This window comes from Electrona antarctica (assembly GCF_951216825.1).
Source record: "Electrona antarctica genome assembly, chromosome: 6".
In the NCBI taxonomy this organism is placed as follows: Eukaryota; Metazoa; Chordata; class Actinopteri; order Myctophiformes; family Myctophidae; genus Electrona; species Electrona antarctica.
In genome coordinates, this window is record NC_136811.1 from 10720113 (window position 1) to 10741432 (window position 21320).

Below are 21320 nucleotides of genomic sequence, written 5' to 3' on the forward strand. Positions count from 1 at the left end.
AATTTGGATTAGAAAACATACATTAACCACTTCAACCCTATACATTTCGGCCATTTGAAAAGAGACGATCTACAAGCTTGCGACGCATTGTGAGCTTGTAGATCTGCTATTTTCAACAGATTTTGTTGTGAAATGACAAATGACAAATTCTGCACAATGAGTACTTTAAGTACATTTTGATGCCGATACTTTTGTACTTTTACGCAAGTACATTTTCAATTCCGTACTTTTACTTGTAACAAAGTAGTTCTAAATTGCAGTATTGGTACTTTTACTTAAGTAAAACAATTGAGTACTTTTTCCACCACCGACTACTAGAGACATGGTAGATACAGCAGATTGCTGAGGTGGAGCGCAACACCTACCATCCACTCCCAGTACGCTAGGACGGGAGGTCTTACTTAAAGGACAACTTTAGTTTTTTACGCTAGGACGGGAGGTCTTACTTAAACCCAATCACACACTGAGTGGGTTCATCACTTCCAATAATCCTGCATCAAGAGTTACCTTTGCTGATGGGACAGAATTAAGCAATATTACACGAGAGGGTGTGGGTTAACGTGATTATTGCCACGACAGTGATGCGGTCAGGAACGAGACGTAGTCGAGTTCCGCAAGCATCACTGAAGTGGCAGATGTAGTCACTACGACCACAAATGTCCCAAGAAACTATCTAGCCTAGCCACCGACTTTGCTGCGCTCTGGGAAAACAGAGCAGCTGAATTCTTTGTTTTGATTAGGTGTGGAGTGGTGCTCGTTTGATCCACGGCTAGAAGGCTGTTTAAACCAATCAGATTGGCATTGTGACCTTGCCCTAAAAAACACATATTTTCTGCTTACTAAAGAGTTGGAGAGACAGGGAGATAGGGAGGGAGACCCCCAGTTACGGAACAAACACTCTAAACCAGGGGTGTTCCAACGGTTTTCGGGGCCAAGGACCCCTTAGCTGAGAGAGATGAAGCAGGGGACCCCACTAACGGCCACGCTACACCAGGCTTTTCTCTCGCGTTTTCTCCCGCGCGTGCGTTTAATTTAGGTCCAGTCCTATTTTAAAAAACGCACGCACAGGCCGCGCGTTTAGGGTAAACGCACGAGAAAAGCCTGGTGTAGCTTGGCCGTAACATGTATACAATTGTCCCAAGACGCTGAACCTCTAATTGCTCCCGATGTGCAGGTTTGTGCCTTGCATGCTTTCCTCCGCCATCGGTGTATGAATGTAATGCACAATCTATGTAAAGCGCTTTGGATAACGGCGCTATATAAACGCACCGTCCATTTACCATTTAAATCCTCAATGTGTCAACTTGACCATTGGCTCTGTACTTGGGTCTCTTCTTTTTCCCTCTACACACCAACTTCTCAAAAATAGCAATCTAGATCAGCTATTATCGGCTAATTAGGGGTGTCCAAAAACCCGATTAGAATTCCCGTTATTAATCGATTCAAAATCGATTAATAATTTCCAAAAATCTATTTTTATTTATTTAGATTTTTTTTCTGCTTACAGTTACAGTTTTCACTACATGGTGTTTGTGATATGAAATGTAAGTTTACCCTAATCACAGTAAACATGTCTTCAGTCATTTTCAAGTTACTGTAGTCAGTACTAGTCACTTCAGATCAGCACAGCTGTATTGTATTGTAGTATTGAATAGAGAATCGTTTTGAATCTGGAAAAAAAATGCTTTAGAATTTTAAACAAATCGTTTTTGGATTGAGAATAGAGTTGAATCGAATCGTGACCCCAAGAATCGGAATCGAATCGTGGGACACCCAAAGATTCACAGCCCTACGGCTAATGTTCCCCATCACACAAAGATTCGGCAGACCCCCTGTAGTTACTCTGAGAACCCCCTAAGGGTCCCCCAGACCCCCTGCTGAAAAGACCCCTGCTCTAAATCAAGAATTGCCATCGGAATAAAGAGCTACTTTTTGAACAAAAGAATATCACTTACACTCCCTTTAGCCAGGGAGAAGTGTGTTGTATGTGTGCCAGATGCAGGGAAATGGACAGGTGGTGCTTTATGTTTACAGGTTGGAGCGCGTCAGCCACGGGAACTCCTGTAAACACAACGGAAGAGAGAAAGGTTTAGACCTGAGGACGATTCTACAAATGTCTTCTAAATCCTGACAGTTTTCTGAAAAACCCATGTTTCTATGTCAGTGGTTCTCAACCTTTTTCACATCAAGGACCCCCACATATACATGTAAATTGGCCGCCAACCACCATCTGAAAATATGTTGTTCCAGGGACCCCCCAGAAGCAAAGATTTGAGTTATAATCGTTCTCTCTGAAAGAATATTATATTCAAAGATTTGCGCCACATTTTCACTATTTTTCAAAAATAGCAGACCTACAAGCTCGTAACGCGGCACTCGGTGCCGCGCTATGAGCTTGTAGATTGCTATTTTTCAATAGCTAAAAGTATAACATAATGCTAACACCAAAAGGGGTTCCCGTCCAGTCTGGGTTAACTCAGTGGTTTTCAACCTTTTTCACATCAAGGCTCATTATTTTCATTTATTCGTCATTTGAGCCACGGACCCCCATTTGATGAGATTTAGTCTTGCAGACCCAAAACGAAGCAGACCCAAAACTAAAGAATATTTTGTCATCGTTGGATACGATTTTGTCCACAATCCCATGCTGTACTGACGTGGTACCATAGGAGAGAACAGGCAAACGTTGATCAAAATGACAATTATTTTACATTCTATAATTGTGTAGACTTCTTGTGAATTAAGTAATGCAGATGTTAACCCATTTTGGGCGGGAACCCCTTTTGGTGTTTTAAAGCATTATGTTATGCTTTAGCTGTTGAAAAATAGCAGATCTACAAGCTTATGAACTTGTAGGTCTGCTATTTTTTTTTAATCGTGAAAATGTGCCTCAAATCTTTGAATATATATTATTATTATTTTTAATTTAGAGTGTAAAATGAGTTTTACCCTCTCAAGAGTTAAAGATCTAATAAGGGTCCATTAGGTTACCATCTCTCCATCATTTAGCATGGGGACCACCTGGAACCCCCTCAAGGACCACTGGTGGTCCCTGGACCACTTTTTGAGAACCACTGCATTAACACATTAAAACTGGAACAGCATCCGTGTCATTTTATACTAACAAATAGCAGATATACAAGCTCCTCACGTCACTTCTGAGCTTGTACTGTAGATCTGCTATTTTAGAACAAATTGTGAAAATGTGTGCAAATCTTTGAATATATATCATTTTAACATTTTAACTCAAATCTTTGCTTCTGAGATAATTTGATATGGGGGTCAGCGGCCGCCAAATATATATCATTTTGGGGGTCCTTGTCATGAAAAGGTTTGAGCACCGCTGATATATAGCAGCATATGTTTTTTTCAGGCCTCGGCTCTTAATTAATGGGTCACTGTAGTAGCTATCATAAGTTCTACTGTACCCATTGAAACACTTTGAGAAGAAACTATTTGATCTTGATAATTGACTCAAGCATTGAATATGCTTGTCATGATAGATAATACAAGGTTTAGGCATGAAATATATTGTTCTACATTATTTTCATGTTCTCTTCTGCATGTACATTGCCCTGCAGTGTGTGTGTGTGTCTGTGTGTGAAAGATGGCCACGCATCATGTGTCGCCATGGATGCAACCCTCAATACCAGCCGCCTACACATCACCCCGTGTGGGGTTGCGTGGTTACGTCCAACATAAACAGAGGGGGGACCGCAGCTTTCCAATTACGGGGAACCTCAAAATAAATTTAGAAAGGTCAGGTCGGTGTGTGTGTGTGTGTGTGTGTGTGTGTGTGTGTGTGTGTGTGTGTGTGTGTGTGTGTGTGTGTGTGTGTATAATACAACCACCTGGAGTCAAATGGATTTAACACTGCAGTAATGACTGTCACTCAAAAGCCCTGTATCCCCAGCTTGTGTGTGTGTGTGTGTGTGTGTGTGTGTGTGTGTGTGTGTGTGTGTGTGTGTGTGTGTGTGTGTGTGTGCATGGGGGGCGGTTAGAGTGGGTCAGGTACATTATAATAGTGGTTCTCAATTTAGATGTTCATGTCAAGGACCCCCACATTGACATGTGTTTGACCCCATTGAAAACCATTTGTGCCAGGGGAGAAGGTTGGTCAAGATTTTGTCAAGATTTCTCGAAAATAGCCGAAAATAGGGCTCCAGCCCTGAATCGCTACCATTAAAAAAGAAAATGTCCTGGCGATTCAGGTCTCGATCGAAAATCCGATCACAGCAGCTGATTGGCCATCAGCCCCGTCACTCAACAGCGTCTAACAACAAACATGGCTGCCCCCACTGCGGTAACTCGTGACCGTATCAATCTGGCTATTAAATCGACCTATGATAAATAGTTTCTTTACAGAAACATCAGGTTTTATAAACATCATCATCCGACATATTTTACCGCTTTTGTTTACATGCTAGTAGCGCTCGTTGGCTGTGTTTGTTTGGTTAGCAACCGGGTTAGCCATAGCCTCATGATTGACAACAACGTCATCTGCTTTCCTACTATTCTGATTGGTTGGTATGAACCAATCGCCGAAGACTGTAGTCCAATAATTAAATGGCAGAGGTTGGACAAAATTGGATTATTTTGTTTCTCACCTGATTCTGACAGGACATTAGGTCTACTAGCCAGGATAAAAAAATCGACCCTAATCTGCTCACTGCAAATACCCTAAATTTGCCTTAATCCAATATGCCACCATTGACAACCTTTATAACAATTATAAGGCAATATTTTCTAAATTTCATTATGCTTTAAGTATCATGTGACGTGTCAAACTAGGGGGTTTATATGATGTTGAATCCATTCCAAGCATTAATTTTGCACAAAAGACATAACACTCCGTGGGCTAAAAACGGCCATAGCCGTCATCACAAATGTGATGAGGTCAGCACATTTTGGGGACATTTGGGCAAGTGGCTATGGCCAAATTTAGTCCAAGGAGTGTTTTTCATGCAAAACTAATGCTTGGAATGGATTCAGAATCATGAAAACCCCCTAGTTTGACACGTCACATGCTACTTAAAGCATAATGAAATTTAGAAAATATTGCCTTATAAATAGGTTATCAATAAAGCCATCTTGAATTGGTATTAGCAGTGAGCAGATTAGGGTAGATTTTTTATCCTAATGTCCTGTCAGAATCAGTTGAGAAACAAAACAATCCAATTTTGTCCAACCTGAGAGGAATTATTTACTTTATTTACCCATCCCAGAAACTGCTGCCGTGGGGAGGGCTTTCAGTCTGAATAATGAAGTGAAACGAAATGAAAATTCAGTGTCAGGCTACCCCTGGGGCTCTCGGACCCCACTTTGAGAACCACTGCATTAAACTCAATGGCTGCCAAGGACTTATTTAACTTCTTTTTCATGATGTCCTGGAGCGCCAAGGACGTGTTTTTCGTGTTTTGTAACATAACATTAAAAAAAAAGATTTTTCTTTTGAAAATAAATAAATATATATATATATATATATATGGTGGCGGTCTGGGACTTTTGGCGCCCCCTGGTGGCGGTGAATGAGTTTTAAGCCGGGGCGTGTCACGAAATGATATTTTCGTGAACGGAAATGGCAGCTTCCTTCCTACTAAATCAGAAGGTGTAGCTCCAGACCAGGGGTGGGCAACTTTGACGATGGAGAGGGCCACTATATTTCCACACTCACTCCCTAGGGCCATATATTACTGTCGTAGCAAAAATAGCCTTCGCGCTGTGACGTGTTTTGAGCTTGTAGATCGGCTATTTTTGCTATATTCGAATTGAAATCTTGAATTTTTGCTATTTTTGAATTGGAATCCTGAAAATTAACATTTTTATGTAATTTCAAATGCCTTTAATTATACTTGTGTTGCGCAAGGAGCTACTAATTTAGACTGAAGTAATTAAAGCGGGTCATGTTCGCATGTTGTGGCTGAAACCAATATTATATCAGTATTCTGACATTAACCTGGGGGCCACATTAAGTGAAGGTGGGGGCCGCATGTGGTCCCCGGGCCGCCAGTTGCCCACATCTGCTCCAGACTCTATATAGTGTTCGGAGATTGTGGAATAGTTGTCTGGCTACGCGAGACTAGACTGGAGTTACCAACGTCCTTACCTGCTGCTTCCTGTCGGAGGCGGGGTCTATGAGCACGTTGATGAGGCTGGGCGTGTCCCAGTCACTCAGGCTGGCCTCCAGGGCGCTACGCAGCTCCTCCGCCGTCCGGACCAGAAACCCTCGGCCTCCGAACGCCCTCATCACCTCATCGTAGCGCGCCTCGGGGAGCAGGGTCACAGGGGGAGCTCTGAGGGACAACCAGACTTATTATAGTTCCACATTGTTTTATTAGTTTTTATTTCTATTTTAGTTTTGACTTTGAATTCCTAAAAAAATCAAAACAGATTTGCTAGTTTAGTTTACCCAGAGCCATCATAGAGTAAGACAGCGTTACGACATTGAGGGGGCAGAAAACAGCCTGGTCACGTGGTTCATGTACTCACGGGAGCCCATAGACTCCAATGCATTCCGTAAACTTCCGGTTGTCCCCATTCAATAGATAGTCTACAGCAGGGTTCCCCAATTAATTTTCCTCAAGGGCAATATTTTGACTAGGGAACCAGGCTGTGGGTCGAGTCCGCACGCGCGAAAAATTGGGTTTTTTTATTTTTTCATTCATTAATTAAAAATTGTTCTCAACCAGTGGTCCGGGGACCACTAGTGGTCCTTGAGGGGGTGCCCAGTTTGACATGCATAGGCTACTGACCCCCATTTAATGCCATTTATATATATATACTTTCAGGGGCCACAAGGGGGCGCCTCGAAGAGCCTGGCCCCATGAAGTGAACGGAGTTGTCGTAACTCTGTCTTACTCTATGGCTCTGAGTTTACCTTAATGTTAGTATTAGTGTTAGGTATTTGTCAGGGTGAGATTCATAAAAGTACCGAAATTGTGTAACAAAAAAAACAGATATACCAAAAAAAGGATATAATTGTTTGACGATTCAACTTTTTCCTTGTAAATTATTTAAAAAACACGCTTCTCGATTATTCGATTAATTGAAAAAAAGAATAATCACTAGAATCAATAGAATGATCACCAACTCGTAAGGAATGTACAACACAAATAAAAGTGACTTGAATTAAGATTCATGCAGCTATCAAATATTTTGATTGCGTTGGTCAGTTTGACTCACATTGTGGTCGGACTCGGATCAAACGGTTTGACTCACATTCCGTGTTGTTTTTGGCAGTAAATTTAGATTTTAGTCACCTGGAATGTTTTAGTGTTAGTCTAGTTTTAGTCGACTAAATGTCATAACATTTTAGTCGACTAAATCTACAGTTGATGTAGTCGAACAAAATGTATTTTGGCGGGCCTTGATGCAGTCGTTTTTTTCACCTGCTGAAAATAGCTGATCTACAAGCCCACAACGCGTCGCATCGCGACATGCAAGCTTGTAGATCTGCTATTTTCAGCATGCAACCATGTGTAAAATGACTTATACTGGATCTCTTGTCCACTAGTCCCTTCCTAACATTTTAGTCTAGTTTTTATTTGTTGACGAGTATACGTTGTCAGTATATTTAGTCTTAGTTTTAGTCATCATAGCTTAGTTTTCATTTAGTTTCCATTTAGTTTTCTTCAGTGAAAAAAGGTAGTCGACGAACATTTTTCGTCTTGGTTTTAGTCGACGAAAACAACACTGCTCACATCGTGGTCAGATCGCCATAACGACACAGTGTTGGATCAAACAGTGTGACTCACATCGTGGTCAGATCGCCATAAGGATCAAACAGTGTGACTCACATCGTGGTCAGATCGCCATAAGGATCAAACAGTGTGACTCACATCGTGGTCAGATCGCCATAAGGATCAAACAGTGTGACTCACATCGTGGTCAGATCGCCATAAGGATCAAACAGTGTGACTCACATCGTGGTCAGATCGCCATAAGGATCAAACAGTGTGACTCACATCGTGGTCAGATCGCCATAACGACAGTGTTGGATCAAACAGTGTGACTCACATCGTGGTCAGATCGCCATAACGACAGTGTTGGATCAAACAGTGTGACTCACATCGTGGTCAGATCGCCATAACGACAGTGTTGGATCAAACAGTGTGACTCACATCGTGGTCAGATCGCCATAAGGATCAAACAGTGTGACTCACATCGTGGTCAGATCGCCATAACGACACAGTGTTGGATCAAACAGTGTGACTCACATCGTGGTCAGATCGCCCATCTTCGACATCTCTTTCCAGGTGTCAGGATCCACGCCGCTGTATATCCCGTTGTTATTCACCACAATGATCACCACGGGAAGTTTATACCTGTAGGGGGCAGTGTCACAATGTGAAGTGAACTATTGAGCTGTGAGTTGAGAGGTTTGCTTAAACGCGCCTGAGGCCCGATTCTATAAATGTCTTCTAAATTTTCTGAAAAACTTATGTTGCTATTAGCACTGGGTTCTAAAACTTTTTCATGTCAAGGAATCAAGGACCACCCAAAATTATATATATTATTAAGATTTATTTTATTTTGTTTTTTTGTGGCTTTCGCCTTTATTTGATATTTTTTATAGAGGGTTAGATAGTGACACGCAGTAAAGGCCGTCGGGATCGGGAGTCGAACCCGCGGCACACTGCCAGACTGGACTACCATCAAGGGTGCCTGGACCGCTGAGCCACGGCCCAGGCCATGTTCTTAAGATTTAGAACAGTGGTTCTGAAAAATGGCAGATATACAAGCTCACAGCATACATCAGCTATTTTTGAAAAACTTTGAGACCACCACAAATGAGAAAACCACAAATCTTCTCTTCTGGGGGTAACATTTTCAGATGGGGGTCCAAGGCCCCCAAAAATATCATTTTGGGGTTCTCCTTCGCACAAAAAAATTATTAGCATTATGTCATAGCTATTGAAAAATAGCAGATCTACAAGCTCATAGCGCGCCACCGAGTGGTTGTGAAAATGCGGCACAAATCTTTGAATATATATTCTTTCAGAACGTTTTTAACTCAAATCTTTGATTCTGAGGGGTTCCTGGAATAACATATTTTCCGATGGGGGGTAATTACATATAATTTTGGGGTCCTTACCTTGACATGAAATATTGAGAACCACTGATATAGAAACATGAGGTTTTTCATTTAATTTTTTAAATTTCGACGTCAGGCCTAAATGGGTTAAACCCTGTAGAGTGGAAACAAGTGGTCAAAGACCCCACACCAACCTGCACATGGTCTCCACCTCCATGCCAGAGAAGCCGAATGCGCTGTCCCCCTCCACACACACCACCCTCTGCCGTCCAGCACCGTGGCCACTCTCCAGCACTGCTGCAGCTATAGCAAAGCCCAGGCCCACTCCCATGGTGCCGAATGTACCGGCGTCCAGCCTGGAAGAAGAGTTCACTCGGTCAGTCCACCCCCGTGTCATCGCGACAAGGTGCCGCCACGCTCACGTCTGGCATTTAGGGGTTGGGATCCGAAAACCGGATTCAACATTTAACGAAAGCCGTAAATCGGTTCCATCACACTTGGAACTTTGGCCAGGCCATGTCTTGCGAAGTTGTGACCCCCGCCCCCCTCCCCACCACCAATACAAACTGACTGCAAAAATAACCTTAATAATAGAGAAAATATATCATAAATGAATACTGAAACCAGATATAATCATTAAGGAAAGTTTATGCATGCACCACGTACTATGTAAACTCTTATTTTAATTTCAGTAACATTCAGTTGCAAAAATAAATAAATAAACAAAAATGTTTTTTTTTTGTTTTTGAAAATAATTTGGGGATCCCCCAAAATAATTTGGCGACTCCCTGAGGGGTCGTGACCCACGGGTTGAGACCCCTGCCCTAGAGTTTAAATATTTTCAGCTCAGATTCAGACACACGGCCTAAAAGGTAACATAATAGTAGTTATTCATAATAATAATTGGCCCAATAAATTGCAAAGCATTTGCAAAAAGATGCATGAGAGACATGGGTCAAGAGGATCGGGGGCTCCCACTTAAACGGCGCACAATGTCAGTGACGGCAACGGAGCCTTGCTTGCCTGTGTCGAGGGAGGTAGTTGTGTAACATGGTGCGTCCTATGTCCATGGTGTTGGCGCCCTCGCTGACGACGATGCAGTCCTGAGGCAGCATCTGGGAGATGTGGTGGAACACCTGGTAGTAGTTCATAGGCATTGTGGACTGCGTGGCTAGCGCCTGGAATGAAAACAGTAAAAAACAACCTTCAGTGTTGTTTTCATCGACTAAAACTAAGACGAAAAATGTTCGTCGACTACCTTTCACTGACAATAACTAAATGGAAACAAAATGAAAACTAAGCTATGATGACTAAAACTAAGACTAAATATATTGACAATTTCGTCAACAAATAAAAACTAGACTAAAATGTTAGGAAGGGACTAGTGGACAAGAGATCCAGTATAAGTCCTTTTACACTTGGTTGCATGCTGAAAATAGCAGATCTACAAGCTCACAAGTGTGAGCTTGTAGATCTGCTATTTTCAGCAAGTGTAAAATCAGTCATTACGACTCGCTCGCCAAAATACATTTTAGTCGACTAAATCAACTGTAGATTTAGTTGAATAAAATCTTATGATATTTAGTCGACTAAAACTAAACTAACACAAAAACATTCCAGGTGACTAAAGACTGACTAAAACTAAAATAAAAATGTTCTGCCAAAAACAACACTGCAACCTTTACAGAGGCCTCTTCCCTAGTCTTGCATAACCAGAGAACTATTCCACAATCTCCCGAATGCTACATAAGAGTCTGGAACTTGGCCTGGGCCATGGCTCAGTGGTCCAGGCACCTTGGCTGGTAATCCAGTCTGGCAGTGTGCCGCGGGTTCGACTCCCGATCCCGACGGCCTTTACTGCATGTCTTCCCCCATCTCTCTCCCTACTGTCTGTCCCTCCATAAAATATATAAAATAAATATACAAAAAAATGTTTTTAAAAAATAAAATAAAAAAGAGTCTGGAACTACACCTTCTACACCTTTACATTTTTTATTTTTTTATTTCCATTTCTTCTAAGCAGCAAGCTAAATTTATGCTTAGAAGATGATTTATTTTAGTATACCTTTGTGCGACTGTAAAGACTAAACGGAAGTGGGGAGGAGGCCGGCGTCACATCCGATTTGTCGCTTGCTCATGATCAGACTAGAGCTTCCGGTGCTCCAGACTGTATATGAGCGGAAGCATTTGAACATTGTAGGAGGAAACAGTCTGGCCACGTGAGACAGCCTCTTCCCTGACCGACCTGAAGTCAAACTGTTTCTTGTGGTATGCCATATCTACTATCCTACTAATCTCATACTTGAATTGGTAATGAAAAACAAAGATTTTTTGGAAAATCTTCTTTGTCTAAAAAAGAAACTACTCACGTTATGTCAAAATGCATCTACACGTATAGTACAAGACTAATCGATTTTCATTGAACACTAAACACTCTGAAATATCTGTCTGTCTAACATGCTTTTCATGGCTGCATCGAAGCCCACCGTGGTCATCTTGGCATTGGCAGCCATCTTCTCCTTCAACGTGCTCCACCATGTGGTATCAGAGGGATACCTCCAGCCATCTCTGTGGACACCCTCCAACAGCTGGAGGAGGAAACCGTGGAAAGAAACAGAAACAGTAACCACAAATACAGTTCCACTGCAAATACATACATGCATACATACTTTTTCAACTCAAATCTTTGCTCCTGGGGGGGGGGTCCCTGGAACAACATATTTTCAGATGGGTGTCCGCGGCCAAATACAGATAATTCTGGGGGTCCTTGACATGAAAAAAGGTTGAGCACCACACATAGAAACATGGGTTTTTCAGAAAACTTTTAGGATTTAGAAGACATTTTTAGAATCTGATATCAGGTCTAAATGGCTATCATATATGCATTTACTAATAACTAAAAATACATCGCATTGGATGCACCTGGGACGTATCCTCAGTGATGCCTTATAATACCCTATAAACAATTTAATATAGGTAATGGCTTTGCCCAATCAATTCGTAATTAACGTTCCAATGTTGGATCTCTGGCTCATGGACAAAAGCTGCGTTCAGACTTGGATGATTAGAGCGGCGCGATTACATACAAAGTCAATGCAAAGACGAGAGTTGCGCAAACGGGAGCGGCGCGACCCGGCGCAACACAAACGGGACGAACCGAGGCGAATATACTGTACATATTGAAGTCTGAACGCACCTTAACCCATTTCGGGCGGGAACCCCTTTTGGTGTTTTAAAGCATTATATTATACTTTAGCTATTGAAAAATAGCAAATCTACAAGCTCATATCGCGCCATCGAGTGGCGCGCTATGAGCTTGTAGGTCTGCTATTTTTTAAAAATCGTGAAAATGTAGTGCAAAGCTTTGAATATATTCTTTCAGAGCGAACATTTTAACTAAAATCTTTTGCTTCTGGAACAACATATTTTCAGATGGGGGTTGGCGGCATATTACATATAATTTTTGGGGTCCTTGAAACGAAATATTGAGAACCACTGATATATTAAAAACATGAGGTTTTTCAGAAAAAAATACATTTTAAAAAGACATTTTTTAAATTTCGACGTCAGGCCAGAATGGGTTAAGAACCGGGCCGGTTCAACCCTGGTGTAAAAAGGACTGCGTTGCAGTCACCGATACCTGTGTGACAACAGCGTTGATGTCTCCAAGAAGAGCGGCGGCCGGCCTCACGTTGTTACCCATCTCCTCAGCGCAAAGGTCCACCTTCAGGAAGACATCTCCATTACTAATCATTTCATTAGCCATGATGCAACACCCATTTTGAGCGGGAACCCCCTTTTGGTGGTTACATACATTATGTTATAATTTAGCAGATCTACAAGCTCATAGCGCGGCACCGAGTGCTGCGCTATGAACTTGTAGGTCTGCTATTTTTGAAAAATCGTTAAAATGTGCCTCAAATCTTTCAGAAAATTGTCATGATTTAGAAAACTTTCTTTTTTATTTCGACCTCAGGCCTGAATGGGTTAAGAGGGTCAGCTAAACCAGTGGACCCCCACATTGATATGTAATGTATTCCATATCAATTTCACATGGTTTTGTACCAGGGACAAGAGAAGATCTGTGTTTTTAAAAATGTTAAAAAAAATGATTCCCTTTTTATTTTATTATGGAATCTCACAATGCGCCGCATTACAAGTTCACAACGTGTGTTAAAGTGGTTCATCAGTTCAGTTCAGTTCAGCTTTATTTTCGGACAGCCAGCCCAGCGGAATGTTGGACATTCGGTACATACTGTACAAAAGCATCATTTTCATTTTCCATTTTCTCTTTTTTTTCTTTGAGTGTCTGTTTCTTGTCAACATGTCCGAAAAAGGGCTAGGGAGAAGCCATAGTCTTGTTGGGCCCTACCCCTGGAGTCCATTTGCTTTTGGTACACATGTGTACTTTATGTAGACAGATGTACATCTGTTTACCTGCATAGTGCATACATATACATATATTTAATCTGTTCCTCATTATGCCGGGGTCCCCCTGGAACCCCCTCAAAGGACCCCTGATGGTTGTGACTCTGCCACATAAATGTGTGAAGAAATGTATTTCCTGTCCTGGTATGAGTAGGCTATTGGAAGAAAATTAAACATCACATACTGGGTGATAACAAGGGAAAATATTGGTTTAAAAATATGGTTGATAATTTAAAACTGTGACATCTGTAGAAGAAACGTTTGGTCCAGGAACATTTGAGGGTTTAGCTCTGAATCAATTCAGAGCTTTTGGACAAAGGGGGAACCTCCTGACATGAAGGTTGGGTGAGCAATATACTTTTTTTTAGCCTTTTTGAGCAATGCATTACCTTCTTATTTGATGACTTTATGGATTACTTGATTTTTGGAAAATAGAAGATCTACAATTTTTGTTAGGTTACTTTTGGATTACGTTTTTGATACTTGACTCATTGGACATTGAAAGAACTTTACATTGCATCGGAGATTGACATTTTCATTTGTACTTTTTAATCTTGTTCAATTGCATTGAAATATTATTTTGGTTGATGAAGTTTAAATCTGATAAAAAAAATATTGCAATTTAACCTCAAACAGTTTAGTGTTTTATGGTCTGCAATACAGTTTGGATACAGTATAAAGAATTACTGGCGCAGGTATACAGGACCTTTATTTCTTTTAGTTCTTTAATATAACTCAGACATGCGGTGCTATATGGTTCTGATTGTTGTATGGTCCCCCGAACCTCACTTTGAGAACCACTGACGCAAACAGCTTAAAATGTGAGGAGATATTAAGACAATTTTTGACAAACGGAGAGACGTGGCACAGAGGCAGCCATTTTCATTTTAAAACGATTCAAGTCAGCACAACTTTGCCTTTGACCTTTTAACCTACCTGGATGACCTTGACATTAGGGTCAAATCTGGGCGGGAGACCAAAGTGCAGGATCCAGTTCAGCCTGGCTCCCAGCAGAACCACCACGTCAGCCTGGAGCAGAGCTCTGAGAAGGATGGACAGAGTGTTAGAGAGGCAGGGGCTGAACTCCCGTAAGATGACACTATTGGACTAAACATAGCGAAAATAGCCGATCTACAAGCTGCGACGCGTTGAGAGCTTGTAGATCGGCTATTTCCGGGGCGCAACCCAGCACTCTTTATCAACTGGGGATGTGGTGGGATTTCGAAACAAATTTGTTCAATGCAAAAATGCTGCGTTCAAGACAAGTTAAGGGGACAGGGGGGGAAAAAGCAATTCTCCTGAACGCTGCCTTCCGGTATGGCATGAAAAGGAGTGGCATTTGCATTTCTTTCACCATAGTAAATGCTGCACTCGTGGTCTGGTCAAGGGCACTTTTTTTTCAGACGGGTAAAAGGGCAGGGGCTGAAGCCCCCGTTGATGTCTATGCGTGCACGTCCCTGATGGACAGAGAACGTTGTATGACGAGAGAAGATCCCAGGTTGGTAAACTGACTGCAGATGTACTACAGTTGGGTGCCACCGATATTGTCCCTTATCATTTGACCCATTTAGGCCTGACCTCAAAACTTTTAAAAATCCTTCTAAATCCTCCAGTTTTCTGAAATAAATATTTTCACGATTTTTCAAAAATAGCAGACCTACAAGCTTGTAGCGCGCCACTTGGTGGCGCGCTATGAGCTTGTAGATCTGCTATTTTTCAATAGCTAAATTATAACAATGTTTAAAACACCAAAAGGGGTTCCCGCCCAAAATGGGTTAACTGTCCTTTTGCGCAGATCACGCAAACCTCAGCAAAAAGAAAAGGACAATATCGATGGCCTCCAACTGTAGTTCCTTTTGAAAATGGCAGATCTACAAGCTCACCGAGTGCACCTTTTTCAACCTTTACTGGGTTTCCAATCGTACTGTGACACATTACTGACATATCAATGTATGGGTCCTTGACACGAAAACGTTTTAGAACTGCTGATTGTTTAGAAGGCATTCGTTGAATCGTCCTCAGGTCAAACCCATTTCCTTCCAGGATCAATTCATCTATTCATCGTGCATTGCCAAGGTTTTATCGCGTGCAACCCTTATTTTGAAGAGCCAAATATCCGTAACCGGATGTTACAATGACAAAATGCTGTGTGTGGTGTCTTGACCGGTTATTGTGGTCTCGGTCGGTGGTGAAAAAACCCGGCCGTGAGTATCATAGTGCCTGCCGTCGGCCGTGGAAAAACCTTGTTTTCACCAGAATTTCATTGCACCGATTTGGAGATACAAGCCATTGAAAGCAGCACATAAGAGTGCAAGTGGATGCGCGCGCATCTTCAAAATGGCCGTGGCCACTGTCCCACTTTGACTGTGATGCTAACGAGAGGCAGCTAACGATTCGATCCGATCAAAACATGGATTAAAGAATATAAACCCTGGAAAACGTAGGCTATGGTTCTGGCGGCCTGCACGACTAATTTAATCCTACGGGTTCTACGGTTCTGGCGAGCTTCGTGTTAATGGGTTAAGAAGATACTGCCGCGTCAGGAGCCACTACTACGTCAACTCAACAACCATGTGGGGGTACACAGACTAGTACACCAGTGGTTCCCAAACTTGTTCATGTCAAGGACCCCCAAAATGACACTTATTAGCCCGCAGACCCCCATTAGGAAATATATGCCAGGGACCCCTATAAGAGAAGATTTTTACAGCTCTAGCAGTGATTACTATTTTCATTTCAAGGCCCCCCCCAGTTTGATATGCAACAGGCTATGGACTCCCATTTAATGGCATTTCTATCTCTGAGACCCCAATTTATATTGTAAAATCAATGTCAATTGATCAAATGTCAAAAGAGTTACAGACCCATGAGGGTCCATTTAGTTCCAAACTATCATTTAGCTGGGGACCCCCTGGAACTCCCTCAAGGACCCCTAGGGGTCCCCGGACCCCACTTTGGGAACCAATGCAGTACACGTGGAACGTGACCTAAACGCGGAGGCTGACCTGGAGCGAGAGGCGGCCACACAGTTGGGGTGGTCATCGGGAAGCACTCCTTTCCCCATGGGGGTCGGCAGGAAGGGGATGCCAGTGTCCTCCACCAGCTGCCTCACCGCTTTCTCCGCCCGGCCATAGGCTGCTCCTATTGGTCAAAACAAACGGCCCGATCTTTATATGATGTGCAGATGATGGAAGCAGGCAGGTAGCTAACCAACGGCCTCTAACAGCACCATAGTGCCATTTCAAATTAAGGGGGATTTTAAAAGATATTCTTTTTAAATGTATTTATACCGTACAGCAGATTGACAGGAAATTAAGGACAGAGAGTGCTTAACCCATTTTGACCTGAGATCAGATTCTAAAAATGTCTTCTACATCCTGACAGTTTTCTGAAAAAGCTATGTTTCTATGTCAGTCGTTCTTCGATTTTTCAAAAATAGCAGACCTACAAGCGCGGTGGCGCGCTATGAGCTTGTAGATCTGCTATTTTTCAATAGCTAAAGCATAACATAATGCTAACACCAAAAGGGGTTCCCGCCCAAAATGGGTTAAGTTGGCATCACACCACCTTTGATGCAATTAGCTAATTGTGTGTGCCCCGTCTTTGCAATTCGAAAATTACCTTTGCCGATGATGATTAGGGGTCTTTCAGACGCTTTTAAGGCGGAAAGGGCTTCTGTGATCGCCGAGGGATCAGCTAAACCCACGGGCGGAGGAGGACAGCAGGACACAACCCTGGAAACATTATACGTTTTCACTTGGTTATTCCTTTATAATGCATTAACTGACTACTGAGGGTATGCACAATTTTGCACATGCATACAGTGAGTGGCAAATCGAGTGGCAAAGTGAGTTTAACTTTGTTTAATGCTATCACCAAGGACTTTTCTGTTTGGATGTATGGGCTGTCAAGGCCAGAAAGTAGCCTTTTGCTACTCAGTAGGGGTTCCCACATAACTTCCGGGTATGATGATGATGTCACACGCATACTCTAAATTGAAAATAGTCTAAATAAATAATAATAATATCAAATGATAAGAAGAATATTGGCCAACCTGACTTTGTCCCTGGCTACTTTGTCGTTTACCATATCCCCCGATATGTCCACATAGCATGCGCCCGGACGGCCATAGATGCTGGTACGAACTGCCTGCAAGCAAGCAAACATTGTGACACTTGGGCCATGTTCAGTCTGGCTGCCTAATCACGTATGGGGCTCCATCTTGCCTTACGCATTACGTGTATGCCTAAACGTGTCTATCTAGAATGGAATAAAAAAAAAGGACAGTACATGAGATAGTAGACATTAAACAGTGTTATTAGCTACCTTTTCTATGACTGCAGGGATGGCGTCCAGGCTGCTGGGTCTCGCAGAGAACTTACTATAGAGACGGCATGCTTCAACCTAACAACATGTCAACAAATTAAACATTGTTGGAACTATGTATGCCAGTGTGTGTTTGAACTTCCACAGTAAAATCAAATCAAACGTTATTTGTATAGCACATTTCCAACGACCGAGCATAAAAACATACATAGAGGCAAAAAGAAGAGTATAGGAAGATAAATGAAAGCAAAAAATAAAAAGGAAAAGCATTATATAAAAAATGTCGGAACAGAACAATATCAAAAACAAAAGGCAATGCCAGTACATTAGTATCCCTTAATTTATGAATAGTGTGTCACAGGCCCAGTCACAAGATCATAATGTTTGAATATGGCTCACGAATAACATCCCTAAAAACAAGAACAAAAGTTTAAAAAAAAGAAAAAACAAACTTTTAAATTAACAATGCAAAACTAACTAAAGCTATAACTAACTATTACAAAATCATCTTTGTTTTAGTTTTTCCCACCACCATATCTGATGTCATGCAATATTTCATGCTACCTTATTTTTTAATAATAATATATTAATATATAATATAATAATACCTGAAAAACAAAACAAAAACAAGTTTTTTACTTAAAAACAAAAAAACACTGTCATATGACGTAGTATAAATTAGACGTATCATGTCTTTGTTGTATCTCTCCATTTTATAAAGACCTTCAAATTGTCATTATGGTATGGAAAGCAGGCATGCATGCAAACTGGTTGAGCCACCAGGACACCTCAAAGTTACAATTAAACTAAAAGAAGCTCAGTGTCAGTATCTAAATCTATCTTTTTTTTTTGTTGCTTACCTGAGGAAATTCTTGGAAGGCTCCTGTTGTTTCCTGGTTTCGATCAGAGGACCCTCCAATGACCACGACCGGCCTGCACGTTAACAGAGCACAGTGTTTATTACCAACACCGCCAACAACAAACATTTCAAAACTCTTGTATGTATACAAATAATAACAACAAAAATGCCACGGGCTGTTTGCTGAGCCCTACCAGCAGTTCACGTTAGCGTTAGCCATCCCACCGAGGGCGTGGATGAGTCCAGGACCGGAGACAACCAGGCAGGCACCCGGCCTGGAACAAGACATCATTCATGATAATTACACAGAAAATGATTGATTTTGGGTGAAGTCAAAGGGGAACTTAATGGTGTAGGGCAGTGGTTACTGTGGTTCCCAAACCTTTTCATGTCAAGGACCCCCAAATTGACACTAATTAGCCTGCGGACCCCCATTTGAAAAGATATGCCAGGGACCCCCACAAAAGAAGATTTTTACGGCTCTAGCAGAGATTCTCAACCCATTTAATTTCAAGGACCCCTAGTTTGACATGTATTAGTCTACGGACGCCCATTTAATAATGGCATTTCTATCTCTGGGACCCCCAATTTATATTGTAAAATCAATGTTAATTTAACTCTGAGTATACAAATGGTAGTTTAGTCAACTGTCACCTTTTTTTGATAGATACTAGTTATACCAATACCAGTTAGTTATTTGTTTCCTACTGGTTATTTGTTCACGTTTTTTCTAGATAGCATTTTCTTTAGATAGCAAGACGTTTCCTAGTTAGTGTTACACTTTGCATTCTACTAGAATATTTGCCTTGTTTGTTGACTAGGGTTCATTCTCTGTCTGTCTGTCTGTCTGTCTGTCTGTCTGTCTGTCTGTCTGTCTGTCTGTCTGTCTGTCTGTCTGTCTGTCTGTGCGTGCTGTGCTTACTCTGATGTACTGTAAGTGGCTCTGGATATTAGCTAAATGCCTAAATTGTAACTTGCATTGTTTGCAATCCACATACCGTCCAGTGAGGTACCCAATGGCCGAAGCAGCATAGCAGGCCTGTTGGGTGGCAAATGAAGAGCAAGTCAAGAGCTTGCCATCGTATTTACAATCCCAATTGTTTATCGTATGTATAGCAATTTACAGCCTATAGCCGCTGCCCGCTGAATCAAAACATTTACCGCTTGTTCGTTACGCATTCCCACGTACTTGATCCCTGCAGCTTGAGCGGCCATGGCCACTTCAATGACTGGAACGCCGACAATTCCAAACATATACTCCACATTCTGTAGGGAGACACACATGGTTATGGATTCATAAATAGAACAATATGCATCGTTAAAGCACAATCTGTATCATACAGCATATTATGTTTGAAAATAAATACATTTGGCCAAAATAGAAATGCCAGACAAGGTTAATTTGGTCAAAACAGGCCGCAAGTGGGCTTCTAAAATCAGGATTGCATTTTTGTTTGTTTTTTTAAATGTTTTTTTTTTGTGGCTTTCGCCTTTATTTATTTTTATATTCTTTATGGAGGGACAGACAGTAGGATGACAGGAAATGGGGGAGAGAGATGGGGGGGTGACATGCAGTAAAGGCCGTCGGGATCGGGAGTCAAACCCGCGGCACACTGCCAGACTGGATTACCAGCCAAGGTGCCTGGACCGCTGAGCCACGGCCCAGGCCGAAGTTCATGTGTTAACCTGAAAGTTGAAAGCATGACCTTTGACACACTTTTGCAATCTATTGTAATAACTGTATAATATGATAAAGTGTAGTCAGTGAAGCCATGCTCGTTTATCCATGTACGAGTGACACCATGCAGTTTCAAGTGAATTACTAAGCAATTAAATATTTCTGCAATGACATAAATCTGTATAATTCAGTCTTCTTCAGAATCCAGATTTGATTGTAGATTGGGAATAGCAGTCAACAATGCAGTAATAACACACACACGCACACACACACACATACACACACACACACACACACACACACACCATCAAACTTGAAAGTAGAATGCATGACCTTTCACACACTTTTGCAAACGCACGATGAATGCTAAGATGTGCATGCATGATGCTGTCACTGCTAATTCCATGTACACAGCACACAGGACTATGTACATTGCATTTATTCATCCTTTCCTTAAGATCAACATATAATCTTAACTGTATTTTTAAACTTTTTTTTTACCTGGACTTTAAGAGCTTCTGCAATCAGCTGAGCTCCTGTCACATCGTCCATGGTCGTACGTGCTACTGCCTTCCTGTAAAAAAATAAAAAATAAATACGTATATATATTTTTACCTCAAGTGAACCAAATTTCATAAACTATTTGCTCATCGTAATATAATTTCGAAAACGATGTTGTTGAGCAAAAACAAGCCCCGACCACTTTAGGGGCGGTTATTATGTCCAGCTGTTACTATCACTTCCGGGTTAGTGACAGCCAATCACCAGCGTTATATACACGTGTGTATGAATATTAAACTCCATACAAGAACTACAGGAGGGTAGGAAGAAAACATTGTTAATTAATACACATATTGTTGCGGGAGCAGCACGTACCTTTGTCAAAGCAAACAAACTAGTACATTTCCATGTGCTGTTCCCAAACTAATTATTTTTGCGGGGTCCCCACATAAGAAAAGATGCAAACGTTGTGAAAATAGCCCAATAACTACAAG

The 21320-nt window shown here is 41.6% G+C and overlaps 1 protein-coding gene across 1 annotated transcript; it reads right to left on the minus strand.

Moving 5' to 3' along the window:
• Positions 1–1694: 1694 nt before the first annotated feature.
• On the minus strand, positions 1695–20977 carry hacl1 (2-hydroxyacyl-CoA lyase 1). Its single transcript, XM_079504499.1, has 17 exons — positions 20827–20977; positions 19809–19913; positions 19646–19686; positions 18842–18922; positions 18649–18721; positions 17789–17866; positions 17517–17611; positions 17084–17196; positions 16468–16603; positions 14399–14504; positions 12675–12758; positions 11521–11622; positions 10058–10212; positions 9229–9390; positions 8217–8324; positions 6107–6293; positions 1695–2061 (listed from the first exon to the last, which is right to left on the minus strand). Exons 1-17 carry the CDS (start codon positions 20959–20961, stop codon positions 2029–2031), a joined length of 1794 nt encoding a protein of 597 aa, XP_079360625.1. The 5' UTR covers positions 20962–20977; the 3' UTR covers positions 1695–2028.
• Between the last annotated feature and the right edge of the window lie 343 nt (positions 20978–21320).